At 44.4% G+C, this 16,135-nt stretch overlaps 1 protein-coding gene across 16 annotated transcripts in view; it reads right to left on the bottom strand.

Moving 5' to 3' along the window:
• The window catches only part of RAP1GAP2 (RAP1 GTPase activating protein 2), a 265,418-nt gene that overhangs the window by 50,907 nt on the left and 198,376 nt on the right, over nt 1-16,135 (bottom strand). For 14 of the 16 annotated variants that reach the window (XM_073315725.1, XM_073315710.1, XM_073315712.1 and 11 more), the window contains one exon: nt 12-47. In XM_073315725.1, coding sequence (XP_073171826.1) covers nt 12-47 — 36 coding nt within the window. Of the gene's footprint in view, nt 1-11; nt 48-8,061; nt 8,270-16,135 lie in introns of those variants that run through there. The other 2 variants (XM_073315715.1, XM_073315724.1) reach the window with 2 other exon arrangements.

Here is a 16,135-nt window from a genome sequence, read left to right as displayed (position 1 = left end):
ATGCTACTCACCTGCATTTTTTCCAGCATTTCAAAGAACTCTGCAGACTGAAAAACAAACAAAAGATAAATCACTTGCCTGTCTGGAATAGAAATGAGGTCAACTTGCGCAATTCAGATCTGTTTATGGATTTCAAATATCCCTCCAACTTTCAATCTGGGGTTCTGGTTCTGACCCATCTCCAGGTTCACCAGGGCCAAAGAGGAGAAAAGTGATTCACTGAGGTTTTTATAAAGAGAAATTAATTTACATCAGAGATTAATGTTAGATCTTTTCTTTTACAAGTGTGACAATAAAAAAATTAATATGCTCGTAAAAATTAAGTAACTGGAGTAAATGGCTACTGTTAGTGATGGTAAGCGATGAAATCTTCATATCTACATAGTAATATCAATGATAGTTTGCACTCTGTAATGCCTACAATCTGAGGATCTCAAGGCATTTTATAGGACCACAGAATGATAGAAATGTCTGGCTGGAAGGGACCTCAAGAAGTCATCAAGTCCAGTGGTCTGTACTGAGGCAGGGCCATGTAAACCAAGTTTGCCAACATCGATAATTAAATTTTACAACAGACCTGGAAGGCAGTATTTTCATCATAGAAAACTAGAGCAAAGAGAGTTGAAGTGACTTGCCCAAAGTCACCCAGTAAGTCAGTAGCAGAGCCAGGGGTTAAACCTCCGAAGTTCTGACTCCCAGCCCTGTGCTTTAGTCAAAATTAAAACAACATTCCCCCTCTTGCAACATTAGCACCAGTGGCTTTATATCCTCTATGGATGGTGGCCGCTGGACAGAAATATGGTCAATTTTTAGCAGCATCATTACTGTGCTTCATACTGTCTCATAAAGTAACCAGAGAGCAATATAATTGCGCACACACACACACTTAAGCAGATCTGACTTTCCATCTGGTAATGGATCAGTGGTTCACACACCCCCTTGTCAGAGGACAGGCCAAAGCGACACATAACTTAGCAGGTAATTAGGTCTCTGTACAGTGTACAAAGAGCTGCCGTAGGGTGAAAGGGGAGATTTTTCTCCCTCAGGTTCAGTCTCACGCACTCACCTTTCTGATGGGATTCTGTGTGAACCTCTTGAATAAAGTAGGTCTCTTCCTCCCTCCCCCTGCTCAGCATAAGCTATTCCCATAACCCACAGAACTAATCAGCTGATTGCTTGGGAGAAAGATTTGATAAAACAGCTGTTATCCAGCCGAGATACATGCTGTGATGATTTCACAGCATCAGCACTTGCCATACATTTGCATTGCATTCTGTCTAGAAACACTCAACCTGGTATTTTAATCTTCTTCAGTGGAAACAGGAACTATGTTGGATTACAACTTCACGTACTAGGGCATAGAGACCCAATTCGGCTAGTTAACACTCACTCCCTGAGCAGAGACTCAACCGCTGGTATGAACCGTCATGGCTAAAATGGCCAAGGAGCCCAGCTATGAGACCCCCAGTCAACATGAATGACTGTATCCCAAGTGACTATCAGAGGACTGAGCACCAGGGAGTCTGCGGGTTGGACTGATCAAAGCCAGAGAAAACCTGGCAGTAAGAATCCTTTGAGATTTTCTTTGATTAACCCCAGTTGCAGAAAAGTCCTTTTTCCTTCCAAGCATGTGGCTTGAGACCCAAGCACAGGGCATGTTGGTCCTTTACCCAGCCATAGCCTTTCTCAACCTGTCAGACCCACTGCAGTTCCCTCAGAAGAGTGCTCAGACGTGATAGAGATGAGCACAAGATAGGTAGGCAGGTAGACAGACCACCAGAGAGAGAAATTTTGAGCACTCCCTGTTTCAATGAAGTGGTACCTTGCGTACTGTTTATCTGATACATGTCAACGACACCAGCCAAATCAATTTGAGCTTGGATGTATTCAGCTGCAAGATTGATTCCAAGGAGCTTCCCTAAGGCCAAGTTACTCTCTTATATGTACATTATTTATTCCCTTCAATATCATTAAATACATGAGATTAGCAGTAGGTGGTTAAATGCATCTGTGACGGGTTGCCCCCCACACGCGCACACACACTCCATGGTGCCACCTGATGTACTGGGGTCCCCCTGAGCCCATCCGCTCCACCAGCCTAGGCTTCCTCACCCTGTCATGCTGTACCAAGCCCTGAAGCCTCTTCTAGCACAGTGGTTCTCACCCAGGGGTCTGGGGGCCCACTGGGGGGTCACGAGCAGGTTTCAGGGGGTCCGCCAAAATAAGCCAGAGACCAAGGCCAGCGTTAGACTCACTGGGACCTGGGGCTGAAGCTGAAGCCCATGCCCCCACCACCCTGGGCTGAAGCCAAAGCCTGAGCAACTTAGCTTTGCGGAGCCCCCCGCAGCATGGGACCCCAGGCAATCGCCCTGCTTGCTACCCCATAATGCTAGCCCTGGCTTTGAATCTACTGGATGTGCAGGAAAAGAGTTGCTGCGGCACAGGCGGGCTGTGGAGTTTTTATAGCATGTTGGGGGGGGGGGCGCACAAAGAAAAAAGTTTGAGAGCCCCTCCTGTAGCGCACACACAGGTATGGACACACCCAGCTGCAGAGAGACACGGACACTGAAATCAGCTCTGCATGGGAAGAATCAGTTAGGGGATTGCCGAGCACTCAAGTGCACACCCCTCATGGGGTGCAAACCTAAAATTGTATGGTCTTGCACAGCACAGAGAGCTACACAGTGTAAGCTCATGAAAAATCGCTCCCTCCCTCAGTGTGGAGGAAGATATGCACAGCTTGTTGCCTCCCCCTTTATGAATTGCACAAACTGGTTTAAAGACAACATAAACAAGTTTATTAACTACAAAGGATAGATTTTAAGTGATTTTAAGGGATAGCAAACAGATCAAAGTAGATTACTAAGCAAATAAAGCGAAGATGCAAACTAAGCTTAATACACTAAAGAAACTGGCTGCAAGTAATAATTTTCTCACCCAAAATGTTGTTTTAAGCAGGTTGCAGAGTTTCTTAAAGACGAACTGCTCTTGCTTGCAGCTTAGAACTCCAGATATTCCTTTCACAGGCCAGACACCTTCTAGCCTGGGTCCAGTCCTTTCTTCCCGAGATCAGTCTGACGTATTTTCAGTAGTCATTTTGGGCGGGGATTCAGTGAGGAACCAACCCTGATTAACTCACTTCCCTGCCTTACATAGGATTTACATACGGCTGGAATCCTTTGTTTCCCAGTTTGATCCCCGCCCCCTTTGTGGAAAAATACTAGCAGCCCAAGATGGAGTCTAATACCAGGTGACATGATCACATGACCCTGTAGTGTCAAAGCAGCCATAAATCCTCAGGAAGACTTCACAGGAAGGTGGCAGATTAGCATCTTCAAAGTCTTATTGTTCTCGCTAATGGTGCATTAACTAACTAGCCAGACTGACTGAACTTTGTCTGGTGGGCGTTCCCCAGGTGCAAACGCTTTTGTAATTGATACATAGTCCATATTCCTAACTTTAGATACAGAAATGATATATGCATACAAATAGAATAATCATATTCAGTAAATCATCACCTTTCCAATGATATCTCACAAGACCATCTTGCATAATTACGCCATAGATATGCATATTCATATCATAACAATATCTCTATGAAAAATATGGGGTGTAAGTGTCACAGCATCAAATACCCCGTCCTGCCTACTCTTTCTTTCCTTGTTTATTGCGAGAAGGCCACTTCCCTTTAGCTTCCTCCTGCACTTTGTTTCACCCTATTACGGTCACTCTTGAAATAAAAACTCTGAAAGTACTGTACTTGGCTCCCACAGAAAATGCCAGAACAAGGGTCAAAATAAGGCTGAAGGTTGAGAACTTACCCACCCTTATGGCAAAGTGAATATAGTGAACATGACCAATCCATTAGCAGGTGAATAACGATCAGTTGGAATAGCAGCCACTTTAGCATGACTCAGAGTTTGCTTTTCATTTGTGCAATATAATATTTCAAATGATGATCACCCCTTGTTCAACTAAACTATAAAGTCATTTGTTGTCTCAGTTACCTGCCCCAATTTATGTTCAGTTTTACGATGGCTCTTAAGCTATTTTTTCTTATAACACTACCAGTATTGCCAACCTAGTGTTCAAAAATCATGACATTGGCTTAAAAATCACGAGATTGTAAAAATAATGTTTGGGTTTCTTTTAATTTGCTTTCTGGGTTTTGTGCATTTAGGGTTCACATTTTCAAGTGTTTCTCCACAACCAAGGGAGATAGAAACTGACTTACAAACAAAAACACGGAGCTGAGATTCTCACATGATCACACAGAGGCTGGGGCTTTAAGAAAAAACATGAAACTTTACAGAAATTGGCACACTGTAAGCCAAAGAAAAGGACAATATGCCGGCACGTCACTGGTGTTTGCGAAGTGGCCATTTGTGCTCAGAAATCAGGCAGAAAAACAGCTGGCTAGCTACTCAGTTTGTGCATATAAACCTGAGTGTATGAAATTTGCACATAACATTTTCAAACTGGGCTCACAAGACCTTACCTTGTAGGAGGTAATCTTTAAACAACGGTAAATGAAAGGAAACAAAGCCAATTAAGATCCATAATAACCACCAAGATTGGTATGCAGACTTAGAAACTACAAATGAAGACCGTTTCAAATAGAACACCTACAAGCCATTACCTTGCAAGATACAAGTCCAGGATTCTGCATTTCGCTGGCTACAGCTGAGGACAACCCTGACACCTTGTGCAATGCAAGGTCTGTTGTGAACGCGGCTCCCTGCGGTGGTTTAGCTGGCTTGGTTTTATGGATAATGGCCTGCTTGGCAAATGATCTAAAGAGACCAATGAGTTAGGGACTTTTAATCAAAGTCCCACAAGGCCTCTCACAAAAAGGACTCAACATCAAGCGCTTCACAGCCCCGATCCTACAACTGAAAGTGTGCGGGCAAGCTGTTCCGCCTTCCCAGAGGCCCATTTACTTCTTCGGGGCTGCGTGTGCGCATAGCCATCTGCCCAGGCACTGAAGTCACCATTTGTTAAAGTTACCCATTTTTCACTCTGACTTTATGGTCCAGATAATCACTCCAGCTGTCGCAAGGGAAAACCAGAGGCAAACCCCCCTCCCTTCACACACTGTGGTGCCCAGATCCGAGCAGCAAGTGTGTCTTTGTATATGTTTGGAAAGTGCCTAGCACACAGCAGGTGCTGCTGGAGTATAGAGACACAAATAATGACAGTGATTCACTTCACCTTTAAACTAAAGGGGCAATACCAAAATAGTTCCTTGGTTTTATCCACTTTTTTTTTTAAAACTATCTTATCACTTAAAAGAAGCTCCTTTTTCATATATATTAAGATATGTATTAACCCATTCATAGAATAGAGTTAGTGGCTCCAAAGGTACATCATGCTGGGAAAACGGGACAGAGAGGGGCTGAGACCACTACACGCTGGCTGGTGGAAGTCTCCGAGGTGGCAGATGGATTTCACCTCTAAATCTCACCTCTGCTTTTCATCTGCACCACCCTGGGTTACTTTGGCCCTCCACTTCTGTCACACACAAATCAGTTTGACTTGGGTCAGCAAGTCCTAGGACCCTGCTCGGTGGGGAAGGTCAGTCAGAGCCCGAGTCCTATTGAGACTCGGTCCAAACCCTGTCATTTTGCAGGATGGACGCAGCTCAAGCCACAGACCTGAGTCAGAAGATCTGCTGTGTGCAGTACGGATGCCTTAGCACGGCTGTGAGAACCGAATCCAGCAGTTGTAAGCCCAGGTTTACTATGCAGTGTGAACACTCAAGCATGGGTTTGGAAACAGAGTCCACCAGCGCAGGTCCATGGTTTACAATGCAGTGTAGATATACCCTATGCAGCCCGAGTGAATTTGCCCCACATGGGACAAGGACCACATGCTCAATGCACCCTTCATATTTGCAAGTGCCTCCCCATTTGCCTATCAGCTGTCACTTTTGCCTGTGAGGATTGCACACAGGGACAATCGCCTGATCTGCAAGAGCACTGGTTGAGAAATTTGCCCCGAAAGCCTAAATGAGACAGACTTCGTAACAAAATATAAAGGCCCCTTCAGCCACAGCCCAATCCAGGCAAATACAGACATAGGCTATTAGAGACATTAGTGGCAAGATTCCAGCAAGCCAGCCAAGCTAAACTAGATTAATGCATCACTTTGTGAATTTTCAGTCATTTGTCATTTCAGATCTTTTGATCAAACAGGGTAATTCAATCGAATGGTCAGTTACCCCCAACCCACCCCCAGAGGGACCTATCCATCCCTTGTCTAAAAATAGAGACAGGCTACTCATCTGCCCAAAACATGTTTGTAAAATATTGGGACGCTCCCATTAAGCAAACATGTGGCTTTTCCAGAATCAAACAGAGGAGGAAGCATGTCACTAAAGCAGCTTCTCTCTTCCCCCACCGTCTTCTTCATGCCTTTGTTTGCTCACAATGGACAGTAGCCAGAAAACAGCTTGAGCTCAGGAAGCCGGTTACAAGAGGTGTGGGCTAACGGCTGAGAGAAGGCAGGGGCACTGAGAAGATGCTATAGGTCAAAGGAGGATAATGTGCACGATGGGATTAGCAGCCATGATTCTGCTCGCTGCTCATTAATGGCTCGAAGAGGTCCCCTAAGACTGAGGAGCACCATGTTGGAGAGAATGGCACTTAAGGCAGCTTTTCAGCAGACTTTGCAGTAAATATCCAAATTTCCAACAATAAAATACAAGGGTTTTTGTCTAAAAAGGAAAAACCAGAGAGAGGAAAAGAAAACAAACAAATTTTGTACGATCCTTTAGAGAAAACATATTTGCCATAGGACAATTTTCACTATAATAGTAGCCCAAGGGTTGCTCTAATTTACTCCAGGCTGCAAAGGTAACAAAAAGCTATTAGCACAGCCAAGGAATGGAACAACTTCGGGGCAAACCCAGCCTTGCCTATTTTTACAGTGCTGCATTGTCAGAGTGGCAAAAGAGTCCCCTGAAGCCAGGTTATCAAAGAGTCCAATGTCCACAATTGGTGAATGTTGGGTGTTGAGCACTTCTGAAAGTCTGGCTCCTACGGTGGGTGCTTTTGAGAGTCTGGTCCTACATCACCTCTGTATCAATGGAGGTGGCACGACCCAACCTGAGCCAGTTAGAACAGATTTAGGGCCAGAATACACCAGCAGTGTAGTACAAAGCAGTCAATGCCATGTTGCAAGATCTGACCCCCACTCTTTAAAGTGGTGCTCTAGCAGAGTATACATTTTTTTAAGAAAGTATTTATCTAAAAAAAATTCAAGTGGACAGTATGCCTGTAGCTCTTAGATGTCTCTGCATCCTTAAGCCTGATCATATTATAGCACAAATAAAATCTTCCCATCTTTGATGTTATAGTTAAAACAAATGTACTTTTGTGATTCTTATCAGCATGTAACGCTGTCCGCTGTAGCTTCAACTTTAGCAGCTCAGGAAGTCTATACTTCCCCAATTCTTGTGCAACTGGTGTTCCAGAACTGAAGTTACCGTATGCCCCTCTCAAAACCTACTGAAAGTAAAATGCCACAGTGGAAACTAATCTCCATTATTAGCACAGACATGCCAAACTGGTCTAGTAACTTGTACTAGTAATGGGTTTATAAATGCAAAATGCACAAAATGAAAATCTTTTAATCCATAGCTCGCTCTCTTTCACTTGTAAATCAAAACTCTCCCACTGTTAAACACTGTTCAAGTTAAACTCCAATACCACAGAAAAGGTAAAGAATGCAAAGAGTTAATTTTTACATTTTATTAGGAAAACACAGGTATTCTTTTTTCTCTGCATTAGACGATCTGCGGACTGTTTATAGCCATATCAGCTACCGCTCACTATTTATTTAACTCCCATGTTACACAAACAGGTAAGGTTTTAGTCAACGTGTACCATGGATTCTGAACAATTTAATGAAGAAGAAAAATGTAATTAGCAAATGCCCAGTTTGAAACTCTCCTTGTAAATGACACCCAGAAGGGGTGCGACATGCTGGAAAACGGCAGCTAATGATCCCACATGGTATGCACTGGGGCATACATCTCCCCCTTTTCAGTGCAACACTTACCAAAAAGTTCCTTAAGAAATCCATCATCTTCTCAACATTCCTCTCCTTGCAACAGCCAGGGAAAACTCTACACACTGAAAGCTGCTGAACTTCCTTATTGTGATCAAATAAGGAGCTCCTGAAGTTGATGCCAGCCTGTTCATCCATGCAGAACTCTCTCAAATCCGTCCCCTCCCTTTGTTAATGTTTCTCCAAGTCAGAGACATGATGGGACTGTTGTTTTATGTGTTAAAGGGTGGGTCAACTCAGAAGGCAATGTGCCCGAAACAGGTTGTGCAGGAAGCATGCTATAGGATTTAAAAAGAAAGAATTCTTTGCCTCAAACTCACATCTTGGAATGGATTCAAAGTCCTTCTTTGATGTGACACTCGCACCCACTTACAAGGCAACCTGTAAACTGCAGGTAGATTTGACACTTAAAGAGCGGAGTAGCATTTTAGTAGAGCCACACATTGAAGTGATCGGGGGAGGGGAAAATCCCAGGATTATGAGGAGGGGGGAATAACCAGGGGACGTGCAGAGCTGGTTGGCCACATTCTGATCTCACTGGCATACTTCAATGGCGGTAACTCTGCATTTACACCAGTGTAACTGAGAGCAGGATCTGGGCCTTGGCGTGGCTGAGTTCATGCATGACAGCTAACATACAGCAGTAACAATAAAAAACGTTCCCATTTACTTTGCAACTTCCATATGAGAACAGTATCCATCTCCCAGTTGGGAGTTGCAGGGCAATGTTGTTAGACACATTTCACAGGTGGGTAAAGTAAGGCACAGCAAAGCGATATAACTTGGCCAGTCTATCGATCTGCCTCAAAGGTCACCATGACACCCATCACCATAGTATCTAAGTGCTTCCCATTTAAATTAAATCTGCATAGCAAAGATCATCATGGAGTTTTCTCCTCATCTGTAATCATGGTGATGATAGACAGCATCATCAGTCTCATACTGCGAGTAAAGTGGGACAGGCAGGAATGAAGCCCCAGGGTCCCCATGCCCCATATTCCCAGCACTAAACTTTGGACAATACCACTTCATGTGCTGTAGTGGGACAATGCGGGCACCATTTCAGTGGATCCACAGGACAGACTCTATGCCAGGTCTTTAAGACAGTAGCGCCAATGCTGGAAAGGTTTAATTAGCTGGGGAGGAAAGAACATCATCCTTAGCACTTAGCAATCACAAACTGTCCACCCTTGTAATTCCTGGGAAAAGAAACTGAAGTGAAGGAGGAGATCAGAGCTAGAAGGCATATAGAGAATCTGACAAATATAATTGCTCTGAATGAGTTAACTGCTACAGCTGTTTCTTTGCTGGCAGCACACAGTGTATGTTGAATAGCAAATGAGCGGGGAACCAGATTGTGCTAGGAAAAGTTTTAAAACTCGGCAGAGCCTTCAGCTGGTTTTCACAACTGGAAGGAATGTGAACGGGTGCACCGCTCAGAAAAATTTTCAGGAAATCCTATGGTACTTCCACATCCATCTGTCTACAGTGTCCCTATTACCTGGCGTGATCGGGTGCCTGAATGGGCCGCACTGGGAATGCCACACTCAGGACAGACTGCAAGAAATAGGGCAGACAATCCCCTAAACTGGGGTTTACTCTAGAATTAGATTCACCAAGCCAGTAACAAAACCACACTGATTACAGCCAAGCCTAATATCGTGAGGGTTACTGAAAACCTGATTCCGCACATGTGAGGTTCACCAATCCCAAAGAACTGGACACTTATCCGCAGGTCAATATGAGTCTCAATCGTACCCAATGATCACGCTGATGCCAATCCCGTAGTAACTAAAAACTAAAGATTTCACAGTAAAAGGAAAAAGAAAGAAGAGCGTTACAAATGGTTACAAGATCAATATACATACAACTGATTTCCAGTGTTCATAGTTCAGGATCATAGCAGTGACAGAAAGAACGGCTGGCTTGCAGTGTTCCCTCTAATTTTTCCCACCCATGTGCAGAATGAATTTTGTGATGTGCAGCAAGATGGAGGTGATGATCACCTTCATATCGGTGCACATAAAATTCATGTGGTGGGGGTGGGGCCAAGAGGTTTGGAGTGTGGGAGGGGGCTCAGGGGTGGGGCAGAGGGTTGGGGTGCAGGGGTGTGAGGGCTCTAGATGGGGGTGTGGGCTCTGGATGGGGCTTGGGGTGCAGGAGAGTGCTCCTGGGCTATGGCAGGGAGAGAGGTCTCCCCCCAGCTCTCTCTCCCTGCAGCAGCACCTGGGCTGGTGGGGAAAAGCGCTGAGGCCGCAGGATAGGTGCCTCTCCCCCGACTACCACAGGTCCAGGCCAGGGCTGCATTCATGGAGGGGCACCCCGACCGTGATAGGTCTGGGCCGGGGCTGGCTTTGGGGGAGGGGTGCCCCCGTGACAGGCCCAGGCTGGGCCACCCCGCCCAGGTTCGGGCTAGGTCTCCCCAGCCGCAGCTGGGTTCGGGCTGGGTCGCCATGGCTGGGTCTAGGTCAGGTTGTTTGGGCCAGGTCTCCATGGCTGGGTCCGGCCCATACCACCCCAGCTGCGGTAGGGACACCCCTGCTACAGCAGGTCCAGGCCGTGGCATAGTTAGGGCCAGGGGGACGATCCGGCGCTGTGGCAGGTTGGGGTCCGGGCTAGGTTGGGGGAGGGGTGCCCCTTCCCCAGCTGGTCCCTGGGTGAGTTCCCTGAGCACCTGCGCGGGTTCCCTGAGCACCTGCGCAGCGCTAAATAGGGTTCTGTGAGGCCACGCCACTTACAGGGAACGTAGCTGGCTTGTAAAGGTCTCTCTGGAATCACCCAGCAGGTCAGAATCCAAAGGCATTCATGTAAAGTCTGTTAAGAGTCTTCCCATGCATTTTCCAGGTTATTCCAAATAGTTATTTGGAAGATCTCCATCCTACGGCTTACACTTTCCCTGTTCAAAGTTTAAGCACCCTAGAGATGCCTGGATCAGGCCTGAGGTTTCTCTTTTATAGCTCGTCCAGCAAGCTGACAAGCCTCCTCACAGAAACTGTTGCAGCAGCGCCTTCCCCCGAGGAAGACCAGGCAGTTCAGGTCGCCTGTGGACCATTGCCTTTTTTTCTAGTTCCTGTGCATACACAGGTAAACTAGTTACACTCATTCACATAAGGCAATTAGTTGGTCCTCCATTATAACATGCATAGTTACGCTGAAGACAATATTATCAGTTTTCTGCAATATCTTACATCTTTGATTTAAGATTAACTGGACACAGTCACATATATAATTAAGGCAGTTAAGACATGAAAGGGAATTAGCATCTACAAGCTAATCTGGTTACATTGTTAAACTTCTAACAAGATATAGGTAAACACAGACAAATACACATAGCATCTACCCTTAATTTCTAGGACTACAAATGAATGCATTGATGACTGCTAGTCTAGCACGTCTCTTTGAAATTCACATACAAGTAGATTGTCTTCATTACAATTATAATGCCGCCTGTTAAATTGTTACGGGTCATACACAGGTTGGCCGGTCTGTCAGCGTCACACCTAGGCATCTAAACGAGACTAACCCGGCTGCTACTCTGAAATTTAGGAATAACTACTGAAGCAAAATACATTCTAACCACCCCTAATCCAGTCATCTCTAGTCCACACAGTTTACCCCATCTGCACAAAAAAGTAGCCATCTTTCCCCACCTCTCAGCAAAGATTTGATAGCAAAAACGGTCGTGAGTTGCCAAATTACTAAGACTTCATTATTTTTACAAGATGCACTTCAGGGCATTAGTGCTGTCACAAATAATGAATACCCAACTACAGCATAACTGTCAAAGGAAATGAGCAAAGGGCATTTGTCCATGTATCATCCTGGCTTTTCTTTTTACTGAGCTTATTCACTTAATATTTTGCAAAATTCACAGCGGATCCTGCCGTGATTGGGACGTGTCATCAGTCCCTTTGATTGCAGGAGGACAGCTGCCATTTGTTACTAGTGTTCACAATTTAGGGGATGCGTTAAGACCCCCAGCTGCTGTTTGAAGACCACACTACAGAGCTGACCCTGTCAGCTTTTTACCATCTGCATCTGGCTAGACGATTACAACCTTGCCTTCCGGATGCGGAGCTTGCCACCGTTATCCATGCCTCTGTCATCTCAAGATTCGACTGTTGTAATGTGCTGTACACAGGGCTACATCTCAAACCCATTCACAGACTGAGGCTGGGGCAGAACATAGTAGCTCACTTACTGAGCAGAGCATCTCACTGAAGCAAATGCCACCAGTGCTCTGGGACATGGCACTGGCTGTCCAAGGGTCTCCAAGCAGCATGTAAGGTTTTGGTTATGAAGTACGATTACGGTTTCTGGTTTTCGGAGTTCGCTGATTTCATGGTTTGGGATTTATTTTTTAGCCATTTTTGAGTTCTAGGAAGATGTCAACAAATCAGAGGTTTTGGGGGCTCATAGAGTGCACAAGGGAACCTTTAGTGCACACCAGCAAGGTCTGCACGGACCTATTAATGTGCAACACACGTTAGTGCACTTTAGAAAGGACACCCCCATAGCTGCAGTCAGTGTGTGCGCCCAAGCTGGACACCCTTCATTATAAAATGGTGGGGGGTGGGGGCAACTGGCAGGGCGTTCTTTGTGCGGGCTCCAAGACTCTGGGACTTGCTCCCATCCTTGGCCCAAAATAGCTCGAATGTGGTGACTTTCCGGGTATATTGCAAAGACACCTGTTTTTTGGAAAGACTGAGGGCACGATGAAGGGAGGAGGTGGCTGGCCGGCTGCGTTCCTGTGGAACTGATGATTGTAATGCTGATGAGATTTAATTGAATTGTATAATTAATGATGTTAGGCTGCCTAGAGCCTTGGATAGGTGTCTATTATTTTAAATAAATAAATAAATAAATAAATAAATAGTGCATATTAACAAGGTTCTAGTGTACTGCTAAAAAGATACTGCTGAACCATAATGAAAACTACAATTACATGAGATGGATTCAGGAACTAATAGCTCTGATGGTCCCTTTGGGTACCATCAGCAGGAACCAACATCTTTGCCAGCCAGCTGGCCAGTTGCCTTTGGACTTCCTCAAAACAGAGGTACTTCCTACAAAGCCAGCCAATTATGGTTGCATAATCAGTTATAACAATGGTCGGTGGGAATTTGGATTAGATTGGGACCAATTAACGCCATGAATATGCAGCTAGATCACAGAGTATTTAAAGAGTGATTCAGAAATTACTGCATATGCTCGCAACTAATAATTACTCATTGAGGAGTGGTATCTTCTGAAGCAGCAGTGTCATCTTGTTTCACCTGGTGTTCTGGAAAGCAATTTCCACATCCCATGTGTTCTTGTTTATTCATTCAGTATGTTCAGATCAGCAGTGCAAGAGTCCACAACACATTTCTTTGGTCCGCTTCAATCAACAGGAGTTATGCCATATATAGTGGCCAACCTGCATTAAAACTGGACTCTGCTTATTTACTAAATTCACCAGTCACCAGAACAGGCTAATTGCATGGAAAGTTCACACTCATTAAAGATTTGAACCAACTTCTACTGAAATCAATGGGAAACTTTTATTTGACATAACAGGGGCTGGAGTGGGCCATAAGGAAATATAATCTACAACAGATTGTTCCCATCTACAGACCATGGCTTCCTTTTGATGAAAAAATCTCTCCTGAAAGATATAACAGTAGTAGCTACCAAGAGTGGGGCCCCATTGTGCGAGGCAATTTACAAACATACAGTGAGACACAGTCCCACCCCAGAAGAGCTTACAATCTAAACAGACAAAGAGAAGGAGAAGCAAACTATCAGGGTCACAGAGCAGGTCACTGGCAGAGCTCGGAATAGAACTTGGGTTTTCTGAACCCCGGTCCAGCATCCTAACCACTAGACCATACAGCTTCTCTGAGGTGGCAGGATACACAAAGTCACAAAGTCCACTGGGAAGGTCGGGGCCACCTAAAGAAACTGTAACCTCCTATCCACAAGGGGGGCCCACTGGGGCCCAGTGCAGCCCCCAAAGTGGGTCGCTTTGTCTAGGCATATTGGGTATAACCAGAACAGCCAAAGGAAATATTAATTCAGCACATGGGCCTCTCCAGCACCCAGCATTAGTCCTATGAAGTCTTGACTACAATCTAAAGCTCCTCTCCCTACTGAAAATCCAAGGAGCGTCATGCAATGGTAATGCCTCTTTCCCTCCATCAAAGTGAAATCCACACACACACCCATACGGTCTGGGGGAAACTAGCTCCATATCCAAATGGAAATCCAGAGAATTTTCGCATGGTTTCTTATTAGTATTTTTGAATGAAGTGGCTGTTTGTGAGGGAACTCCAACCTTCTCCCAGAAGAAGGCACATGGGGCCTGACTCTCCTTTTTCTTACACTGCATACGCCTGGAGTAACTCCAACAGCAGCTGCATTGACCTCAATGGGAATTCTGTCTGAGAAACAGCTGTCTCCAATACCAAATTTTTCCTTTCCCAGTCGTTTCTATGAGAACAGGCTTTGATGTCCCAAATGCAGGCTGGTCACTTTGCTATAGGGACGGACAGATAGAGGAACTGGGTTGTTAGGAAAGTAACTCATTAAAATACAAAGAATCCATGCTCCATAACAAAAGAATAGAAACTTACTAAGTAAAGGTCTTTTCCTTCTTTGTTCTCTTTCTTCAAGTTGCCTCAATTGTAAAAGTTCAATTATACTCACATTCCAGTATTTCCAGCTTCAGATAGTTCCAACAGTGTTAATAGCAACAGCTCATAATTTCCCCACTCTTTCTCCTCAGCATCAAATTAAATCAATCCAGTCTGCATTTGCTGGCAATCAAGAATGCATAACACTCAATGTAAGTGTAATTCTAGTCTGCATGAATCATGCCCTGTATGTAACAGATTGATAAACAAATACCCATAACATGTAATTTGACAAGGACCATTGTTAAATGTGTTTGTATTCCCCATTTGGTAGTGAGGAAGATAATTATAATTTACAATAGAAGTAATAATAATAATCATAAGAATTAACAACAACATAGAACAGCGGAAGATCAGAAACAAATTCTGCGCAATTATGATATACTGAAGACTTCAATTTCTTACATTTATATAGCACCTTTCATCTCAAAGTGTCAGAACCAAAATATATAGGAACCACTTCACCCATTGCTGAAATGCAGCCACCTCTGGGGTGAAAGGCCTCACCCAGGCAGACAACATACCACGTTATTGGAAACTGACACATTTTGACCAATGCCACCAAGGCAAAACCCCCTGCCAGTACCAAAAAAAAAAAAAAAGAAAAGTACAGTACCTCAGTGATTAAAAGGGAGGATTGGAAATATATATGGATAACTAAAGTATGCAGAGTTTTAATAGTAAATGTTAAAAAATAAAGCTTACGAAGAAATATAAACCCTCATACTTCAGGTCATGCATCAGTCAGTAACTTTCTCTTTCTGTCCCATAACCATTTACTGTGGAGTTTCCTCCTCTGATGCAGTTGGAGACAGGTTTTTGGACTGCACGGACTCCTAGAATGTATTCCAGCAGACAGAGCATCAACTTTTAAGGTATCCTAGGAAAGACACCCTTCACCCCCATAATGTATATGGAATTTAGTGTATATCCACATTACGTTTGAACACATAACTACAGAGACTGAAGTACGTTCACACCTAGGGAGTTCCCTCTGGCTCTCGGTTGATTTACATTAGCTTGGGTGCCATGAGAAAAGTTTCTACTGCTGCTAACCATACAGTCTATGGCCCGAATTCAGCAAGAGGCTTAACCACACGCCTAAATTTAAGCATGTATTAAGGTCCAGCCTTATTCAGCATATTATTTAAGTGTGTGCTTTCGTGTTTTGCTGAATCAAGGCCTCTTTTCTGTGAATAAGCAGATGACATCAGTTTCCAGTGCAATCCACCCATCATCTTTCAAAACCACTAATTTTTTTTAGGAAGCATTTTTAGGATCCACAATGTCACTTCTTACATTAGCGTCCGTCACTTAAATCAAAGCGAGTAGGGAGGGGGAAAGAAGTTTGAATAAATAAATAAATATAACCACCTTAGTAGCCACAATGT

Source organism: Lepidochelys kempii, chromosome 17, assembly GCF_965140265.1.
Source record: "Lepidochelys kempii isolate rLepKem1 chromosome 17, rLepKem1.hap2, whole genome shotgun sequence".
Classification (NCBI taxonomy): Eukaryota; Metazoa; Chordata; order Testudines; family Cheloniidae; genus Lepidochelys; species Lepidochelys kempii.
This window is presented reverse-complemented; position numbering and strand designations above follow the sequence as displayed.